We start from the raw sequence: 19,463 nt of genomic DNA, 5'->3' as shown, positions 1-19,463 counted from the left end.
GACTAAATTAAACCAAACAAAAACCAGACTAAATGAATGAAATACAAGTCAACCCAAACATTGTGTATCTACAACGACGGTTCCTTAATTTCTTGAGTCATCTTCGTTTTTTAGCCGAATGGGCTTTTAGGTGCTTTACAAATAGTGGTTTAGGATTGGGCCTTCTAATCAGAAACACACCTTGTAGAATATTACATTCACTATAAAATGTAAGGTTTACATTCACGTGAGGCCCATAAGTGTTTTTGTAATAATTAATTTAATATATAGTGTAAACTTAATATTAATATCAAACCGACCTTAGCTCAGTTGGTAGAGCGGAAGACTGTAATGGGTAATTCCAAAGAAATCTTTAGGTCGCTGGTTCGATTCCGGCAGGTTGAATATTTTTAACATTTTATTTCACTTTTAAATTATCTGGGACCCACACTCATCCATCTTTTGCTTCACATTCAACTCGCGTGCCTAACCGTCGATTACTACGCCAAACGTTATCTTTGTTGTAACGTAACAGATTCACCCACTATTTCTCATATTTCGCAAAATAGCCCCAACTTTCTCGGGCACGTATCGGAAGATATTTCTGTGATAGTTCCTGCCACGTGTACATTCTCTCCTCCCCCAAATTGTTGTATACAACAATCTCAGAAAAGGAAAAAAAAAGAAGCACAGTTGAAAGAACCAAAAATGGAGAAACTAACTTTTCTCAGCCTTCTCCTGCATTTCGTCGTCTTCATCGCTTCAACGATACCGTCTTCATCGTTCCTCTTGAATGATCGCACCTTTGAGAGATCGAACTTGCCGTCTACGCGCGCGGAGAAGCTGATCCGTGAGCTAAACCTTTTCCCGCAGCAGGATCTGAATGTGATCGATGTCGCTGATTTGCCTCTCACTGCTGCGGAGGGACCGGGGATTGTTGAACGGAAGTTCGTATTCCCGAATATACTTGCCGATGGTGGCCCTACTGTCGACGATTTAGGTCATCATGCTGGTTATTACAAGCTCCCGAAATCTCGTGGCGCAAGGTTTATATCTGACTTTAGATTTTGGTTCATAGGTATATAGAAGCTTGCAGCTAGCTCTTGACTAGGTTATGTTTGATTCGATTAGAACATTGGACTGTTGGTGACGTTTTTCTAATTGGAATCTCAAAGTAGTGGGAATAGATTATAAATGTTTGTTTGCTTTGTTTGTTGATTTGTTTGCTTGGTGTGTGTTAGCATGTTCTACTTCTTCTTCGAGTCACGGAACAAGAAGGATGCTCCTGTTGTGATTTGGTTGACGGGAGGGCCTGGATGTAGTAGTGAGTTGGCTGTGTTCTATGAGAATGGTCCTTTCAAGATCACTAGTAACATGTCTCTTGCTTGGAATGAGTATGGATGGGATCAGGTATTATTACTTTCTATTATAATCCCAAACCGCCTTAATATTCCAGATTATTGCACATGAGAGTTGATAGAGAGTTTGTCTTGCAGGTTTCCAATCTTCTGTATGTTGATCAGCCTGTTGGAACTGGTTTCAGCTACACGACAGATAAAAGTGATATCCGTCATGACGAAACTGGAGTTAGCAATGATCTTTATGATTTTCTGCAGGTTAGGTCACTGGATCTTCTCTTGAATTCCTTTCTATACTGCACTTTTCTGCTTTAAAGCTATGAATTGGATAAACAACAACTCTGTTAGACTGTTTTGGTTTTCTTGAGTCTTCGAAAAAATGGGAATCTGCCTTTGTTTGCTTAGCTGTGTAACAAGATCTTGATGAAGTTTGCTGATGTTACCTCAGGCTTTCTTTGCGGAGCACCCTAAGTTGGCAAAAAACGACTTTTATATTACTGGAGAGTCATATGCTGGGCACTATATCCCAGCTTTTGCTTCCCGAGTCCATAAAGGAAACAAGGCTAATGAGGGAGTTCATATTAACCTAAAGGCATGTGACTATTTCTTGTTTCTCTCTTAAGGTGTTAATGGAAGTCTGTAGTACTCACAAGTATAACCTTGCAGGGATTCGCTATTGGAAATGGGCTTACAGATCCTGCACTCCAATACCCAGCCTATCCTGACTACGCTTTGGAAATGGGTCTAATCACGCAAAAAGAGCATGATCGCTTAGAAAAGATTGTCCCACTGTGCGAACTATCAATCAAGCTTTGTGGTACTTACTCCTTTATTCCTTATCAATTTATCTTTAAAATTGCTCTGTGTTTGATGAATCCTGAATCCGTGTTTTTGTTTTACCAGGAACTGATGGCACAACTTCTTGTTTGGCATCATATCTTGTCTGCAACTCTTTGTTCAGTGGTGTAATGAGTCATGCTGGTGGAGTAAACGTAAGCCCAAAAGAACTGCTCAATTTTTATTGCTCGTTGGATTTCTAGATATAATTCGTTCTGGCAAACCATTTCTATCCTTACTTGTAGAAAGAAATTGTGTTTCATATTTCTGCATTTGAAGTAAGGAAACAAGGCTAATGAGGGAGTTCACATATCTTTGTGTAGTATTACGACATCAGGAAGAAGTGCGTGGGAAGTTTGTGCTACGATTTCTCAAACATGGAGAAATTTTTGAATCTGCAATCTGTGAGGAAGTCACTTGGTGTTGGGGACATAGACTTTGTCTCCTGCAGTACTTCAGTCTATCAGGCAATGCTTGTAGATTGGATGAGGAATCTCGAGGTTGGAATTCCCACGCTCTTGGAAGATGGAATCAGCCTCCTTGTGTATGCTGGAGAATATGATCTTATCTGCAACTGGCTCGGTAAGTTCCAAAACATAGATAATCAAATCCAGACATGAAAATAATGAAATAGATTGATTTGAACTGTTGAGGGAAACAAAATTGGAGCAGGTAACTCGAGGTGGGTGAATGCAATGGAGTGGTCAGGGAAAACAAACTTTGGGGCGGCTAAAGAAGTTCCGTTTATTGTGGATGGCAAAGAAGCAGGCTTGTTAAAGACTTATGAACAACTCAGTTTCCTCAAGGTCGGCCTTTCTTGCATAATAACAACAGTCGTTCTTTGGTTCTACTGGTTTTCTTATAGTATGTAACAACAACAAAGGGTTTGATGATTTAAACATAAAAACACAGGTGAGAGATGCAGGACACATGGTTCCAATGGACCAGCCTAAAGCTGCATTGAAAATGCTGAAGCGATGGATGGAGAATTCACTTATCGAAGATGCTACTGTGACTGTTGCTGCTCAGGGAGGAGAGGAACTGGTTGCTCAGATGTGATCACATCTTCTTTTGCGTTGCATGAAAACAAAAGGCAGCAAACATAAAACAATGTGTGAGCAATTGACGTTTTCTTCTGTAATTTGATCTCATAAGTCATAAGAAAGATACAGTATATGTAGGGGTTGCCCAATTTCGTTATAAAATCAAACTCTGCTGACACCAAAAACATAATAATTACTACGAAATGTGTTATCTATGTTTGTTTCCGAAATAACGAAATGTATAAAACAAAACTTAAAACGTTGTTTATACAAAATAAAGCCGAGGTAGGCTTGCAAGAGTAATGAACAGGTTTTGATGCGGTTTATGTACATGACACATGGCAAAACATGATTGGCTACATGAACGATTTTATCTAACAAGCAAGATAGAGATGAGATTAGGAGACAAGGAGCAATGTCGATTTCTTCGTTGGGGTCTGCAATCTCAAAGCCAACTTCTTCATCATCTTCATATACGTACTTAGGAAGCTCTTCTCGCATCTTTGGGCTAGTTACGTCTTCTTTGTTATGGACAAAGAGTAAATCTCACCACACAAACACAAAGCTCAAGAAGCAAAAGCTATGTGTTAGAAATTCAGCTCAAGAGATTCCAAAGACACTTGAGGAAGATTCCAAGTTTGTACCTTTAGATCCTCAAGATCCTCGATTCGGCCCTCCAGTCAGTTTATTTGTCCCTTTCAACTTTGTATACTGTTGAGTGTTGATAGATAGTCTGTGATGATGACAAACACTTTGATTCAATCTTTTTTTGCAGGTTTTGCTGTTGCTTGGCCTTCAACTTCATGAAGCACAAAAGGTGATATATACATTAGATGGATATCAAACTTCCAAAGCTTTTTTGAGTCTTTGGATTAATCCATCATCTTGTAATGCAGATACAAGAACTTCTCAAGGAACTCGATGGCGAATTCATGGAGGTTATCTGACTTCTCTCTCTCTCTGACTCTTGCATGATCCTAAAACTTTTGCAGATTTCATAAAACCTTATGTTGCTGTTTGGACCCCAGATTGTGTTCTGTACAGACGATATGATCAAGCGTTCGTTATGGGAAGCAGTTACCACAAAACAGCCTGACCTGAAGAGAGTGAAAGTAAGTGGCGTTTCAATTCCACATTCAGGTTCTTTTGTCTTGTTTCTTACGTAAATCCGCTGTGCAGATCGCGGAATCACTGCCTCGGATCTGCTTCTTATCTGGTTTGACAGGAGAGGAGATGATGATGTTCATTGATGCATTCCCAGAAACTGGTACCTACAATACAAATTCAAAATGAAACAATAAAAGGGAGACTTTAATGCATGTCATTTTAAAAAGTGGTGGATCAAATGCAGGGCTGGAACCAGTTGTGTTTGCAGCTATGGTTCCGAACAGTGCTGATAAACCTATCTTTGAGTTAACTGAAGAAATCATGGGAGATCATGAGTTACTGGTTAGTCAATCTTAAAAATGTTGCACCAAAGTCACCTATGGTCTTAAATCTATGCATAAATAATGAAACACTTGTTCTCTACGCAGACCGGGAGCAGTTCCAGCTGAAAGTTTTGAGTGAGGAAGACAGCAGGACAGCTTTAAAATTCTTCAGGTTTCTGCAACAAGACTCTTAAGACTTTGTGCATTACCCAAAGTATATTGTACAACAGTGCAGTCTTCAAATAAAAAAGTGAGCTGCACAAGAATGCAATCAGAAATTAAGAACTTACACAAGTTATATGAGTCAAAATGTAACTTCACTTGGACATATCCAGTCATCAAACAAATGTAAAATGAAGACGAAACCAAATCAATCTCTTTTTTCTCTGATTGGTGTTGTTTCACAATTCACATACCTGAAAAAATGATTTTACTATACATAAACTCAATAAGTTGCAGAGATACAATGGACTGTTAAGAACTCATAAAAATCAAGAGCTAAAATGCATTGATGAACAACAATGTAATCTTCAAACCAAGAACTATATCACTCAAGACAGAACAACCAGAGTCATCAAACATGATCACATACGAAGACGAAACCAGAAGATTGTAATTGTTCCTGAACTTTGATCAATCTCTCTCTTTCAGTATTCACAAACCATAAAATGAATCTAAGAAGCTAATCTTCATCATCACTCTCATCACTAAAGTAGCTAACTTTCTTCTCCTTTCTCTTCATCCTCCTCTCTTCTTCTTCCTCTGCTTCTCTTTTTCTCAACCTCTCTCCAGCTTCATTATCCACCACCGAAGCCCAATTCTCCTCCTCAAATTCCTCCTCCGCCACAGCCAACGAAGGCGCCGCCGCAGACCAACTAATTTCCTCAGCCTCACCTTCCTCCTCCTTCCGCCGCCCCCTTTTCTTCGGCGGCGGTGGTCTCTCCCTTGGACCTAACTGATTTTTAGGGCACTCGTACGAAAGATGCCCTTCGTCTCCACACTCGTAACACCTCGATTTATCCTTGTAAACTCTCTTCTTAATAAACTCCGACGCACGTCCATTATCAGCGGCGATCGAAACCGTCAGTTTCCGACCATTAAGAATCTTGGCGTCCATAGAACGCGCCGCTTTAGCCGCGTCTTCACGAGAGACGTAGAGCACGAACGCGACGCCACGAGATTGGCGAGTGTGGCGATCTTTGAGAACAGTGACTCTCGCGACCTTGCCGAAAGTGGAGAATAGAGTGTGGATGTCGGAATTGGTGAGGGAGAAATCGAGATTGGAGACGTAGAGTGTTGATTTTGAAGGAGCTAAGCCGCCAGATCCGCCGCCGGGAGCTGATGATTTGGCGGAGGAAGAAGGTTGGTGTTTAGGGTTCGAAGGTGGTGGTGCCGCGACGGAGGAATAGCGATAGTAGAAAGTGTCGTCCTCTTCGTCGTCGCTATGATGAATCTTCCTCTTCTTCATTTCCACTTAATTTCAATTTTTGTGTTCCAGTTTTGAAAGCTGAGCTTTCAAAGGGTATTTGTATTTATATTGGTAAAGAACAAACAAAAAAAATTCGATGTAATGAAGCAAGAAAAAATCAAATATTTTCTTTTTACATTTGCAAATAAAAAGTCTGGAAACATACCAGACAAATTATCATTAGGAAAAAATTTATAACTTAAATTTGTTAGTTGTTACAATAGAAATGGATTATGAAGTACAAATTTTGTGAACTACAGATGTTGTATCAAACAGGGATTCTCCAAAAGTCATTGTTCAATCTTTTTCATCGTCTCACCACCAACATGTAAGGAACCACCTACGTGTGAGTTATTATCGATGTAAATGATCAGAATTTCAAAAGGAACAAAGAAGTTACGAAAAATGAATACCAGAACTAGATGCAACTCCTGTGCTCAAAGACTTGCTTTCCCCTTGCATGCTGCTACCTCCTCCTATCGACTCTACTATTCTAGGTTGTTGTTGTTGCTCTAAGGATTTGCCATTACCTAAAGACTCTGATTTTATACTCTCTGAGACGCCATTGTTATTACTTTGCTTCAGCGGCAACGGTCCTTTAATCCTTCTGTGCAACAGAAAGGTTCTCTGTAATGTTGTTTTTGATAAGTGAGAGAAATTATTGCACATATGATTTCGTAGCAAACCTGATCATCTTCCGCTTCAATGCACCGGATTTTGCTTTTAATATACCTACTCAATATAGAAGAAGTTAGAGATGTTGCTACTGGTTCTATCCGGTAAGTAAGGAGTAATCAAATCAGGAAATTACGGAGCCTAACCAGATTTTGTGCCTGAGGTAGATGATGATGGTAGCTTGCGACCAGTTCGCTCGGCTTTAATAGAAGCAATGACTGAATCAGCTCCAACACCAAGACCTTTTCTCCCCACCAGTTTCACTCCAAGTGTCTCACAGAGATAGTATAGTCTCTTTTCATCACCACCTCTGACTTCTCTCAGGTCAAGAGCCTGTTGTCTAGTTAATAATGTATACACCTGAATCTGTTGCTGCTGGTTGAAATGAGACTGAAGCTGCTGAAACAGTATCTTGTTTGAGTGCTGATCTGCTTTTGGGTCCTCGTTTCTCTTACGAGGCTCGCTTAGAGTTACCCTCAAAATAGCAGGAGATTTTGGGTCTGGATTCCTCCTACTAAAGATTATGCAAAAACTCCCAAATTCCAGATCAGGGTCCCTAAATAAATCTGCAAGAAGAATGGCACAGGAATGAGCATTCCTTGATGGGTTCCTATCGATTCTTTTCCTTATGCCTCGGGCCTTTGCAGATTGAGCCATGTTTGCAGCTTCTCGCAGACCAGTAACAAAAGCTCCATGCATGGTTGCAGGGTATCGCCTTGTTGTGGCTTCTCCGGCAAAGAAAAGCCTTCCATCTCCCACACTTTCTGCTAATATATCGTAATCATCGCCTGAAGCTCCCACTGCAACATTAGAGTAAGATCCTAAACTGAATGGATCCCCACCCCATCTGGTGCAGACCGTTTGAAGTGGATCAGGGACATTTATTCCTTGAGGTTCATAAATACCTGATATTCATTAAAATGGAACTTGCGTCAGACGCTAGCATCAACTTTAACAAATCTGGAATACAAATCCTCAACTAATAATTCTTGAAGATTGATATTGACAGGTAAAAATTGAAATTCAATTAAATGACAATCAATAGATAGTGAAATCTATTACCCCTAAGAATATGAAGAACACGAGTCACTGCGTCAGTGGGTGGCATTGTCTCAAACTTATGAGCAGCTTCTCCCGCAACCAACGCGATCAAGAGAGCACCACCAGCAACCGGTGCGTAGCTATAGAACAGAAAGAATTCACCTCGATAGTTCGGATCCTCAGTAAGATGCCCAAAGGTATCGAGATCTGTGCTCCAAAATACATACGGAAAGAGCATTGCAACTTTATTCAGTAACCCAAAACCTAATCTCTTTATACAATCAAGCTTTCTCTGAGGTAATTCGGGAACAAATTTGATGGATCCGTTCTTAAGGACACCAAGGGGAACTGTACACAGCACCATATCACCCTCATACACTTGATTTCCAGCAGTTACCTTGACACCATTTGAACCATATCTGATTGTTTGGACGGTCTTCTCATATAATATTGGTACATTTTCAGCCAAAGCCTGAACCAGCCTTCCATTTCCTCCAGGCAGAAAGCAGTGATCTCCACCCATATCATATGGGTCATCTTGATCCCAGAATGCAAGAGAAAGCTTTGATACTAGGCCCGCATTTGCATACTCCAAGTTAGCAAGATGCCAGTTAAACAAACCCATCTCCTCGGTGGCCACATCATTCCCAGAAACCTGCCTGAATGTCTCGAGTGCTGCCCCAAGGGAGACATCCATGGAAACATCACCCATCAACTGCCTAAGTTTACTTGCCTTGTCTAGAAGCTGGTTAAACGCTACCTCAACCTTTATATCCACATCTGGATCAACCGGCTTACCATCCACCCTATAAAGAGGACACTTGTCTCGTACCTTATAGAGAGAAGAACCAAGCTGTCTCGCTATAATCCCTAAAGGATTTCCTAATGTTCCAGTCAAAACACTCCCACCTAAATCCGCTGCAGCACCTACCCTATTAGCTTCCATCTTTTTGGTATAAACCCGTCCACCGGGTCGTTTCCTACCCTCCAAAACCGTGACTTTGAAGCCAAACCTCATCAGTTGCCTAGCTGCAGCCAACCCAGATAAACCAGCACCAACTATAATCACACTAGACTTGCTTGACTGAGCAGGAAACTTATCTTTAATCGCCTGTGCTATTCCAAAATTGATATATCCATGTGTAACCAAGTAATTATAAGCCGAATCTAAGAGACTACTACAATGTTTAGGAATCGAATTAAGAAACATCTCCTTTGTGACCCAACTAGATATATTTTCTCGCCATTTGGATATAATGTGGTTCCTAATCAAAATGTAATTGACTTGTTCAATGCCTCCAACAATAGGCACCACACCGAATTCAATCTCTTCCTCGGTAAGCGAATCAGCAGGAAACCCAGCAGTGAGAGCAAGCAAAGCTTCAGTGGTAGCTTCCTTGTTAATCGTAATGATCTCATCACCAATCCCAGGATAACTTTTCACAGTCTGGTTTGATCCATTGACGACCTCTACGTTAAATCTACCGGAAGAAGAAGCTGAAGATGACACGAAATTACTGTTACCAGGAAGAAGACCTACGTTAGGGACGGGAAGGGAATTAAGCGAAGACATTGAGCGCTGAGAACGTCCTCTCCTTCGTTTCTTTGGTGCGGAGAATGAGACCATCTGCTCAAAACTAGGGTTAGAGATTGAGGTAGAGATCGAATTCGGAAATGGATTCAAACTTGTTTCGGTATTGGTGTTTGAGCTCGACTGTGGAGGAGGAGGAGTAGAGAATTGAGAGTGAGAAACAGACGGAACATAATTATCCGGTGGATTCATCGTTTCCGTCGCCGTAGAAACTGCAGGAGAGTGATCGATGAGAAGAGGAAGAAGAAAAGGATTGTTTGGTTACTGGATTAACTTTATCTTTATTTAATTGAAGAGCTTTTTGATGATTTAGTTTCCCACGATTTTTAAATTATTATTTGGGAAAAAACAGAAAACAAGGAAAAAGTAAAACAGAAAAAGAAAAAAAAATAGAGAGAGAAGAAAAGTCTGGAAAATTAGAAGAAGAAATTGGAAGGAGAATAAAACAAACGCGTATCGTATAGATTTTTACCTTTTCTTCTTCGTCTTCTCCATTTTCTCGAGATTTAGCTTTTCTCTTCGTGATCGGGAACGTGTTGATCAGATTCTAGCGTGGATTCGTATCCCAGGTAAGATTCGCAGCTGAAATCGAATTTGTTTCTCGATATTCTTTTCTCTCTAGATCTACTTCCAGACGTAGTGTTTGATTAATTTTTGTATACGCCGATAGTCTCGTCATCAGTTGAATTTTTCATGTAATTCGAATTATGATTCTCAGATCTTTCGCTGAAGGAGTAATGATTGAATTGTTCACATTTTGTTCTCCTGACTTGAATTCTATGTTCGCCGTTGGGTCCACTAGCTTCTTTGTGTGTACTGAACTGCGTAATATCGCGGTCTCTAGCTCGTGTATGTGTTTAACTCGTCTTGGGGTTTTGGACTTTTGCTTTCAGCTACAGAGAGCTTTGATTGGAATGTGCTGAGGAACATTCATTTCGGCTCTAATAAGCCAATCGGAGTGAGTTCGCCAGCATGGGGATTTTCAATGGTTTGCCTGTACCCTCGGATAAAACTGTAAGTTCACTTTCCTCACTCGTAGACTCCTACTTGAGTTGGAAAACCTGAAGTTTGGGCTTATGAGGAATTGTGTTGTTCTATGGTGTTCTTTCATCCCCTTGGGGATTTATAGGGACATTTAAGTATAACGGTTCTTTTTCTTATATCTCTTCATTTCGGGGTTGGAGTTAATTGTAAGAAGTTGTACGATGGCTAGACAAGAAATTGACTGAATTACCACCACTCTTGATTTGGTTATGTATTTGGTTTTGGAGTACATGTGTGTGTATATGTGCCTGAGTGTTGATGGTTATTGCAGTACCTTAGGGAGGAGCTGGCAAGAATAGATGAGAGCTGGGCTGCTGCACGATTTGACTCTTTACCACATGTTGTTCATATTTTGACATCAAAAGACCGTGAAGCTGACATTCATATATTAAAGGAACAAAGTGATGTTGTCGAGGAGGTTGTTGATGAAGTTGTCCATGCTTATCATGGTGGTTTCAACAAGGCCATTCAAAACTATTCACAGGTTTCTAATATCTGTTAGCTCTTCCTTTTTATTGGATAGTTCGTTCTGTTATTCTAAAGTAGCATCCTCTGTTACCGCTTATTGACTTCCATATTGCACGCTTCATTTGCCAAAGATACAACAAATCTAATATTGATACTAACTATGGCTGCTTCTATGGTTTCTGCATGTAGAATTTTCTTTTTGGAATAGTACCCTCTGTTGTAATTTATCTACTAAAATTTCATTTGTGGAACACCTTGGTTTTGATTATCTCTCTTCTTTTGCTCTGCTTTCAATGTATTCCTCATCAGATCTTGCGATTATTCAGTGAGTCCACTGAAAAGATAGGCGACTTGAAGCACGATTTAGCAGAAGCGAAACAGAGCTTGGGTGCACGCAATAAACAATTACATCAGTTGTGGTACCGTTCTGTTACATTGCGGCACATCATCTCACTTTTGGATCAAATCGAGGGCATTGCCAAGGTTGGTTGGATTAGCTGTAACATTTCTTTGTTTATTTTGAGTTTACAGTGCTTGCTATGTATCTGCGCTGCTATCAAGTTTCATACTTCATTCATCATCTCTGTATCTCTGATGTTACTTTTGTTGATATGCTCCCGATATATGTACTTACTTTTTTTTCATTTTGGCTTACTTAAAAGAAACTGCTTTTCTGATGTGAAAATGGTGACCCTGCCTCTTGAAACCTTGAACAGGTTCCATCTCGTATTGAGAAGCTCATTGCTGATAAGCAGTTTTACGCTGCTATTCAAGTGTATCTCCAGTCGTCTCTAATGCTGGAGCGTGAGGGGCTTCAAACGGTAATTTACTTACTGCCAATTTTAACAAATGCATTGTCATGGGAATATTGTGGGTCTTCCCATTCATTTATCAATTTGATCTCTAGGATTGTTTTGTAATAAATCCATTGAAGAGGATCTGGGATCATCGAAGTTCTGTTGGGACTTTAGAAATATCTCTGTCCAAGGGATCTACTGTTCACTTGTATGTTGAACTCATAGATATTTTGGTACGTTAACCTAGGTTGGTGCTCTTCAAGATGTCAGATCTGAGCTAACTAAGTTGCGGGGAGCCCTTTTCTTCAAAATTCTAGATGATTTGCATGCACACCTATACAATAGAGGTGAATACAGGTAGGTTTCTTTTGCAATTCTATAAGCAAATTTCAGAAGCTGTGCTGCTTTTTATCCTCGGATCTAGTGGCCTGCTTGTTTGATTGTTTGCCTCATCACTTCTTTCAGTGCACAATCTTCTGTTCTTGACCATGTTTATGCTGCAGTTCAGTTGCGTCAAGCATATATGAAAGAGATGATGAAGTACCAACGACAACAGCTGTTGCAGCTAGTCGAATGAGCTCACAACCACTGTCACGTAGAACACGGACACTGAAAGGTGATAGTCAGTTTGGTGTTAGAGGGCTCACAAATGGTTCATATAGAACCGCTTCTAATGATGAAAGGTATGATATAGCATCCTTTCCCTTCAGTGTATTCTTCATGAGATATTAGGAACATTTTTTCGTGTATATTGTTAACTTTATTCTGAGTGATCAATGTTTAGTAACTGTCTGTTTAGTTGTAGTTCTCCATAGAGGCTTTCACTTGCTCTATTATTAATACTGAGATTAATATACTTGCATCATTTCCTAATCATTATGTGGAGATTCTCCTTGTAAATTCTTTCATTAGAATATTTGTTGATAAAAGAAACTATACTGTAAACTGATTATTGCAGAAGTTGCTTTGTCTAGCCACACAACCTTTGTTCTAGTTTTACGAAATATACTTTACATGTTTTGCTATTCCTTGACTTTGCTAATGTTTGTATCTTTTATCACATTGTGTTTCGTAGTTCATCATTTGATGGACATGATGAAGAAGACTCCGTAGAACATGATGAATCCACCGCAGATACTGCCAGGAATGGCACTGATAGTAAATTGCTTTCTCACCAACTTCCTCCATGGCTTTCTGATTCCACTCCTGATGAGTTTATTGTATGTGTCTGTGATTCAGCCTTATAACATATTTCTCCCCATATTTCATTAGTGTCATGATATGTGTTTTCTCCTGTTTCAGGAAGCAGTAAGAAAGAGTGATGATCCACTGCATGTGAAGTATCTACAGACCCTTGTTCAGTGTCTCTGCATGCTTGGCAAAGTTGCAGCTGCTGGTGCTATCATATGGTTGGCTTTCTAATTATTTTCATTTTTTTAAATGGTTTTATAAATGCTACTGTTTCTGTTTCACAGCTGGATATAGTTATAGATTAATAACTCCTTTAATATCTGTTAGTGTTAGATCGCTAGCAGATGGCCTCATTTCTTTAGTTAACTTGTCACCCATGTCATCACTAGATACTAAATGTATATGTGTAATTTTTGGGACTGAACCTTTATCATTCTTGAATTTAAAGATAAATGGATAACCGATGCAGCACAGTAGTTTTCCACTTGATGGAAATTAGCACATTCCGGCTTAGAAATTGTGAACTTTTCTTAGTTATGATTTTGTGTTCGCTTGCAGCCAAAAACTTCGACCCACAATTCATGAAATCATAATATCCAAGATTAAAGCCCATCTGGAGACTACAAATTTGTCAAAGTCCGCGTGTAGTCAGGGTGATCGAAGTGTAGCTGCTGGATTGCATTTAATCAAAGGACAGTCAGAGGCCTACCGGTTATCAAAAGAGAAACCTCAAAATGGGATATCAAATTCAGGAACTCACCTAGCTGTGAGCCCTGTTTCGCCTCTTATGGCTCCTGGAGGCAAAGCGCAGGCTGCAGCGAAGGAACTTCTTGACTCAATTTTAGATACTATTGTCAAGATATTTGGTGAGAAATTCAACTCTTAAACTCATCTCAATATTTCATTTTCAATAGTCAACGCTCAAAAATTTTGTTACTGTTGCTTCTATAGAAAATCATGTTGTTATTGGAGAGCTTTTGGAGATGAAGGCTTCACAACATGACATTAACACACCAAGGTCATTGCCTACTGATGTGAATTGGAACACCGAGTCTGAAGCATCCCAAGCTACTGGAGGCTACACTATCAGTTTTCCCTTGACAGTCTTACAGGTTTGCTATTATACTCCAAATATCTAATTTGTCGTGAAGCTAAATGTTTGGATTCTCATACTTACGCTTATTGAAATTCTATGTGTTAATTGATGAAGAGTGAATGCCAACAACTCATATGTGAGATTCTACGAGCAACTCCAGAAGCTGCTTCAGCAGATGCTGCTGCACAAACTGCTAAGCTTGCAAAGAAGGCTCCGAAGAAAGACAAAAGGCAAGTGACCCACACACATTGGTAGTTCATACATTTACCCTGGTGATTTTCTCATTATCATGTAGGTACATAAACAATGAAAGATGTCCCAAGAATTAGACGTTTAAGATTTGGTTCTGAAGGCCTGGTGTGAATCACCTGGTGTAGTCATTCGATTATATAGAGAGGATGTTAGGGTTGAGATATCTTCCGACAGTAAAATAAGAAGGTTTTTACGATACCTAAGTCTAAAAATTTGTCATTTAGGTTCTTCTCAGCGCGCTAGTAAAGTGGAGCCCTGAGGAGTATAACACAGATTTGAACTTTTTGGTTGCTGGATCTTTAGCCTGTCTGGGTTATTTACTATCCTTTTAAATGTCAATATTGGAAATAGTTCAACTGTTGTTTAACATACAAACATGTCGCATTCTCTTTCAGCATCATAGTGCTTTGCAAGGCTATTTTGTAAGATATGCATTAGTAGTATTGATACTTGATTGATAATGTTGGGCTGCAGGGATGCACCTGAGGATGGCCTAACATTCACCTTTCGGTTTACAGATGCAACTGTATCAATATCTAATCAGGGTAATAATCAATCATCCCGACTTTTCTTTAGTTAGAATGCCTTTGGTGGACTTGATGACGTTATCTGCTGATTGCAGGAGCCGATCTCATTCGTCAAGGCTGGGGAAAGAGGGCTCCAAATGCATCACTGGAAGGTTATGGATCTGCAGCTGTTTTGCCTGAACAAGGAATATATCTAGCTGCATCTATTTACCGGCCTGTTCTTCAGGTTTAGATTCTGGTTCATCTAAGCATCTTCATTCAATGTCATCAGTTTTTTTTGTAGACTTATGATCTTATGTGTCTTGCAGTTTACAGATAAAATCACTTCAATGTTGCCCAAAAAGCATTCCCAGCTTGTGTAAGTTCAAAATTTCCACTTTTCTTTGAAGGCTGTCATCCTGGCAAAGCAAAACTACTTGCTCACAAGCCCAAAATGAAATTATTGTTTTCTCAAGTGCTGAGAAATTGCTAGTATATTCACCATCGGGTTATTAATAATTGATGCAGGAATGATGGATTGCTTACATTCACTGAAAACTTTGTGAAGGACCATCTGTTACCGACAATGTTTGTGGACTATAGGAAAGGCGTACAGCAAGCTATATCAAGTAAACCCCATATACTATAGAGATTTGATCATAGAGTTTTTTGCTATTTTAGGGTAATTATTCTCTAAATGTATAACATAGAATTGCATCTTGAAAAGTGGGCTGTTAGTTTGGCCCCAAAGACTTGGAGTTTTGCCATCACAAAGTCGTAATAGAAGCATTTGCTCTCAAAACTAATTGAATTGGTCTGCCAATATAGGGTATGGCAGTTTTATGAAAAGTTAAAGCATCTTTGAGAATTATTGCAGATATCTTTAAGATTCTTGGCATGAAATATTTTATAGGAATATTTACATTTCACTAATTTATTTAAAACAAAGTACCAGTAATGTCGGTGTGTAATTCTGTATAAATTCAAGGTTAGAAACCCATGGTTCTGAAATCATTTTGCAGGCGCTGCTGCATTTCGGCCGCGTGCACATACAACTACTTACACCGCAACCGTAGAAAAGGGACGACCTATCTTACAAGGTCTTCTAGCAATAGATCTCCTTGCAAAAGAGGCAAGTCGTCTATGCTTTAAAACTGCAAGATAAAAGTTTTTATTTTTCATAATTTTCATCTTCCTAAAAGAATGGATTAGTTGAGTGGTTACTTCCAGTTCATCATTTAATCCATTTTTGTTTTCTCAAGTTTCAAGATATTTGTGTTTTGATGAAACTACTTGCTCTTCAAATTTTATAGGTTCTTGGCTGGGCTCAAGCCATGCCTAAATTTGCTACTGATCTTGTGAAGTATGTTCAGACATTTCTTGAGAGGACATTTGAGAGATGTCGAACATCATACATGGAGGCATGGATATTCCTCTTTTCTTATTTGTTTTCCTCTTCCTTTTGACTCTTCTAATCTATATATGTTGGGCATCTGGTTTAGGGGTTTGCGCCTATAGCACAAAAGTTTATACTAAAAGTAGTTTTGTCAGCGTAATGTGATGTTAAAAATTCAACTGGAGGTAAATGAATTAGATGATATGACTGTGGATTACCAGCTAGAGTTCAGTTTGGGCTATGTGAACTTGGCATTAAATGCTTAGAAGCAATAATCCTCAGAGAGTATTGATTCAAAGAGTGATGTGGAAGAATATGGAGCCAGTCTTAAATGCACCTTTTCGCATCTTTGATAAAAAATCTGCATTTTCTTACCCATTTAATACCTCTTTAGTTTCCCTAAATGTAAAGCGTTGTATTTCTTCCTTCGTACACACTTTTCTGACCTTAGGTTTCATTGTTAGTATTTCAGGCTGTTCTAGAGAAGCTCAGTTACATGCTCATTGGGAGGCATGATATTGAGAAATTGATGCGGCTTGATGCGGCGAGTGCTTGTTTACCATCTACGCTTGGCCATGCCGTTTCTCACTCTGAGGCTGTTGGCACTGAAGTAGAACTCAGTGACCTATTCTTGAGTTTGCGACCTATCAAGCAGGTAAAAATATGTGTTCTCTGATACTTATTCTAGTAAGAATTTTTCATTCGGTGAAGATAATTAAGTTGTTTTCTTACAGGATAATCTAATTCGTGATGACAACAAACTGATTTTGTTAGCTTCTCTCAGTGACTCGCTTGAATACGTGGCAGACTCTATTGAGAGGTGATTCATTGGTTCAGATTCTTTATGCATTTGCTCGTTCCTCATCTCTTATTACATCTTAGATGTTTTAAGGACACAGAAAATTGCGAAGTTCCATGATGTTATAAAAGAGAAAAAGGACATGCATAGTAAAAATAGGATAGCTAAGAGACTAAATTAGACTGATCACTGTCTTTTCCAGCTCAAACTTAAAAAAACTCACAAAACTTTTTCATCAAGTGTAAAACAAAAGCTTGCATAACTTAAGGGGTCTTCCATGAATGTTGTTTTTACCCTTTCTGTTGTGCTCCTTCATCATGTCGAGAAAGATAGCCAGTTCTTCCTTCCCTAACAGCAAGCAAATGAAAATTCTTTCTGAAGTTTTGATTTCCAAAATCTTTAGGCTTGGACAAGCAGTTCCTCGTGTGGCGAGTCAAGCTGAAGGTAATAGCAGAAATCAAGCAGCTTCTCCTAGGAATCTGGCATCATTTGCAGATGAGTACAGAAAACTTGCGACTGATTGCCTAAAGGTTCTTCGTGTTGAGATGCAATTGGAAACAGTCTTTCATCTTCAGGTATGTGATGGATCTTCCCTTTGTGAGGAAAGTGGCATGACTATGAGAATTCTATCTCTGGCCTGTAAAACTTACGAAAATACTATGGTGTTAAAAAGGAAATGACGAATAGGGAATATTTGGAGGATGAGGATGCTGAAGAGCCGGACGACTTTGTGATATCTCTTACTTCACAGGTTAGGACTGATTATAGCTATGTACTTAAAAAAAAACAATATTCCAGGAATACACTTTAATCAGCCTTGTTTAGTTTCATAGCCATCAAATATTCATATCACTTTCTTCTGCTGAGAGAATCTAGTTAGCCAGATGATGAAGTCATCTTAATTCATTGCTGTGAATTACATACTTGTTAAGTGTCCACTGTCCAATGTAATTTTGAACTGCTTTTGCGAGATGACAATCTTTTGAACCCGATATTTCTGCACCAAGTTTCTTACTCTTCCTCTTTTTACAGATAACACGTAGGGAGGAGGGAATGGCGCCTTTCATCTCTGGTGAGAAGCGGAATTACGTTTTTGGTGGCATTAGTGGAATTGCAGCAAATGCGTCCATTAAGGTACAACTCTTCCTTTCTATCTTTGGTACTTCTAGTTCAAATTTGAATATACCATACTATAATTCGATATCCAATAGGTTATCACAATCTTCTAAACTGTGACAGTATTTATTACGAAATTTTCTAGGCTTTGGCTGACATGAGATCAATCAACCTTTTCGGGGTTCAACAAATATGTCGGAACACTATTGCAGTGGAACAGGTAAAGATTTGTTCACTATTTTTAGTAATTTCCAACTGCATTCACTATCTTAATGTGTGTGTATTTACACTGCAGGCCATGGCAGCTATTCCATATATCGATGGTGAAACCGTACAACAGAACCTAGATCGTGTCCGTACTTACTTTGAGCTATTAAACATGCCATTCGAAGTAAGCAAAAAGGGAGATTTTTTTTTTTAATCCTTTGGGTTTCTCAGCATTATTATGACCCGAAAACCAAATGAAACTCAAATGTTTACTTAATTTTCTGCAGGCATTGCTCGCTTTCATAGCAGAACACGACCAAATGTTTACACCCACAGAGTCTGCTTCTCAACTTTATTTCCGTTAACCTGAATTCAGCGAAATAAACACAAGAATTAGACTAATATAGTTAATTTTTTGGACTAAACATCACATTCTTTGGCTTGCAGGTATTCCAATCTTCTGAAGGTCAATGTTCCTGGAAGAGATACTCCTTCAGATGCTCAATCCCGCCTTTTGGAAATTCTTTCTCATTAATGTCAAAGCCATTCGCGGATTACTGTGATTAAACGAAAGCTTTCTCCAGCAGCCAATTTGTTTCATGATTTTCATAAGCTGCAGAAAAATCATAATGGTGAAATCATAAAGGAGAAGCAGGAGACATAAAATGTATATCTTCTTCGTGCTTTCTACTGCCACAAGAGTTTGGATTCGTGAGTATCTCAATTTTTCATTTTTTTTTTTGTTCTTTTTTAAACTCTTGTCTAGTTTCGTGAGTATTTGTCTAATACGGAACCAAAGACCTTTCTTTGAGAGCTTTGTTTTGTTTAAATTCTTTGGTAGAGATTTTCCATTGTATAAAACTTTCCAAGGTGAGTTCATATTCCTTCCAAGTAAAAACAAAAATAGAGAGAGAAAGCCACAAAATACTTTACTATTCATCTTCGATTTTTTCCGAATCACACACAACAGAGTGGAATCTGAGATTCTCTCTTTTGGCTTTTGGTTTGCCAAACGTTACTATCAAATTTAAACAAACATGACTTTTAATTACTATTCACTTTATGACTTTGTTGTTCAAAATGATCTTGTGAAAATTGAACCTAACCCTTGTTTCTGACACTTGTTTAGAATCTCAAATCTCTGACTCCACTCCACTAGACTTAAAGCT

At 39.0% G+C, this 19,463-nt stretch overlaps 5 protein-coding genes and 1 non-coding gene across 10 annotated transcripts; 4 read left to right on the top strand and 2 right to left on the bottom strand.

Annotated features, from left to right (window-relative positions):
• The first annotated feature begins 294 nt into the window (after positions 1 to 294).
• On the top strand, positions 295 to 384 carry AT3G10415. The gene is given in 2 exon segments: positions 295 to 331; positions 348 to 384. It is a non-coding gene; the product is annotated as a tRNA-Tyr (tRNA).
• A 99-nt stretch (positions 385 to 483) lies between these two features.
• On the top strand, positions 484 to 3,461 carry SCPL49 (SERINE CARBOXYPEPTIDASE-LIKE 49). Its single transcript, NM_111876.5, has 9 exons — positions 484 to 1,025; positions 1,221 to 1,389; positions 1,476 to 1,595; positions 1,786 to 1,929; positions 2,004 to 2,154; positions 2,241 to 2,329; positions 2,498 to 2,756; positions 2,847 to 2,980; positions 3,087 to 3,461. The coding sequence occupies exons 1-9, from the start codon at positions 688 to 690 to the stop codon at positions 3,231 to 3,233; spliced, it is 1,551 nt and encodes a 516-aa protein (NP_187652.1). The 5' UTR covers positions 484 to 687; the 3' UTR covers positions 3,234 to 3,461.
• Positions 3,462 to 6,294, top strand: AT3G10405 (vacuolar acid trehalase). Its single transcript, NM_148703.3, has 7 exons — positions 3,462 to 3,896; positions 3,993 to 4,034; positions 4,114 to 4,155; positions 4,246 to 4,329; positions 4,397 to 4,484; positions 4,569 to 4,666; positions 4,753 to 6,294. Exons 1-7 carry the CDS (start codon positions 3,633 to 3,635, stop codon positions 4,771 to 4,773), a joined length of 639 nt encoding a protein of 212 aa, NP_683545.2. The 5' UTR covers positions 3,462 to 3,632; the 3' UTR covers positions 4,774 to 6,294.
• On the bottom strand, positions 5,061 to 6,143 carry U11/U12-31K (RNA recognition motif and CCHC-type zinc finger domains containing protein). The gene has a single exon (NM_111875.3). It carries the CDS (start codon positions 6,113 to 6,115, stop codon positions 5,330 to 5,332), a length of 786 nt encoding a protein of 261 aa, NP_187651.1. The 5' UTR covers positions 6,116 to 6,143; the 3' UTR covers positions 5,061 to 5,329.
• Positions 6,220 to 9,691, bottom strand: FLD (protein FLOWERING locus D-like protein; the record flags this gene model as incomplete). Of its 4 annotated transcripts, none has more annotated exons than NM_001337873.1 (5): positions 6,220 to 6,455; positions 6,529 to 6,722; positions 6,802 to 6,847; positions 6,937 to 7,695; positions 7,853 to 9,691. In NM_001337873.1, 5 exons carry the CDS (start codon positions 9,612 to 9,614, stop codon positions 6,406 to 6,408), a joined length of 2,811 nt encoding a protein of 936 aa, NP_001326314.1. The 4 variants fall into 4 exon arrangements, with proteins under 4 accessions (NP_001326314.1, NP_001326315.1, NP_187650.4 ...); NM_111874.4 differs by having other exon boundaries at positions 6,406 to 6,455; positions 7,853 to 9,458; NM_001337872.1 differs by having other exon boundaries at positions 6,220 to 6,722.
• Positions 9,692 to 9,716: 25 nt separating this feature from the next.
• Positions 9,717 to 19,244, top strand: SEC8 (subunit of exocyst complex 8). Of its 2 annotated transcripts, NM_111873.4 has the most exons (27): positions 9,717 to 9,991; positions 10,316 to 10,436; positions 10,738 to 10,950; positions 11,244 to 11,417; positions 11,651 to 11,755; positions 11,979 to 12,088; positions 12,235 to 12,414; positions 12,807 to 12,951; positions 13,034 to 13,140; positions 13,481 to 13,788; positions 13,874 to 14,034; positions 14,133 to 14,248; positions 14,745 to 14,815; positions 14,893 to 15,023; positions 15,106 to 15,155; positions 15,305 to 15,405; positions 15,799 to 15,908; positions 16,090 to 16,197; positions 16,645 to 16,827; positions 16,907 to 16,992; positions 17,375 to 17,546; positions 17,645 to 17,722; positions 18,004 to 18,105; positions 18,233 to 18,307; positions 18,383 to 18,478; positions 18,582 to 18,631; positions 18,742 to 19,244. In NM_111873.4, the coding sequence occupies exons 2-27, from the start codon at positions 10,395 to 10,397 to the stop codon at positions 18,827 to 18,829; spliced, it is 3,162 nt and encodes a 1,053-aa protein (NP_566372.1). In that variant the 5' UTR covers positions 9,717 to 9,991; positions 10,316 to 10,394; the 3' UTR covers positions 18,830 to 19,244. The 2 variants fall into 2 exon arrangements, with proteins under 2 accessions (NP_566372.1, NP_001327644.1); NM_001337871.1 differs by having other exon boundaries at positions 9,797 to 9,991; positions 18,582 to 19,228.
• The last annotated feature ends 219 nt before the right edge of the window (positions 19,245 to 19,463 follow it).

The sequence above is a fragment of the Arabidopsis thaliana genome, chromosome 3, assembly GCF_000001735.4.
Source record: "Arabidopsis thaliana chromosome 3, partial sequence".
NCBI classification, from domain to species: Eukaryota; Viridiplantae; Streptophyta; class Magnoliopsida; order Brassicales; family Brassicaceae; genus Arabidopsis; species Arabidopsis thaliana.
This window is presented reverse-complemented; position numbering and strand designations above follow the sequence as displayed.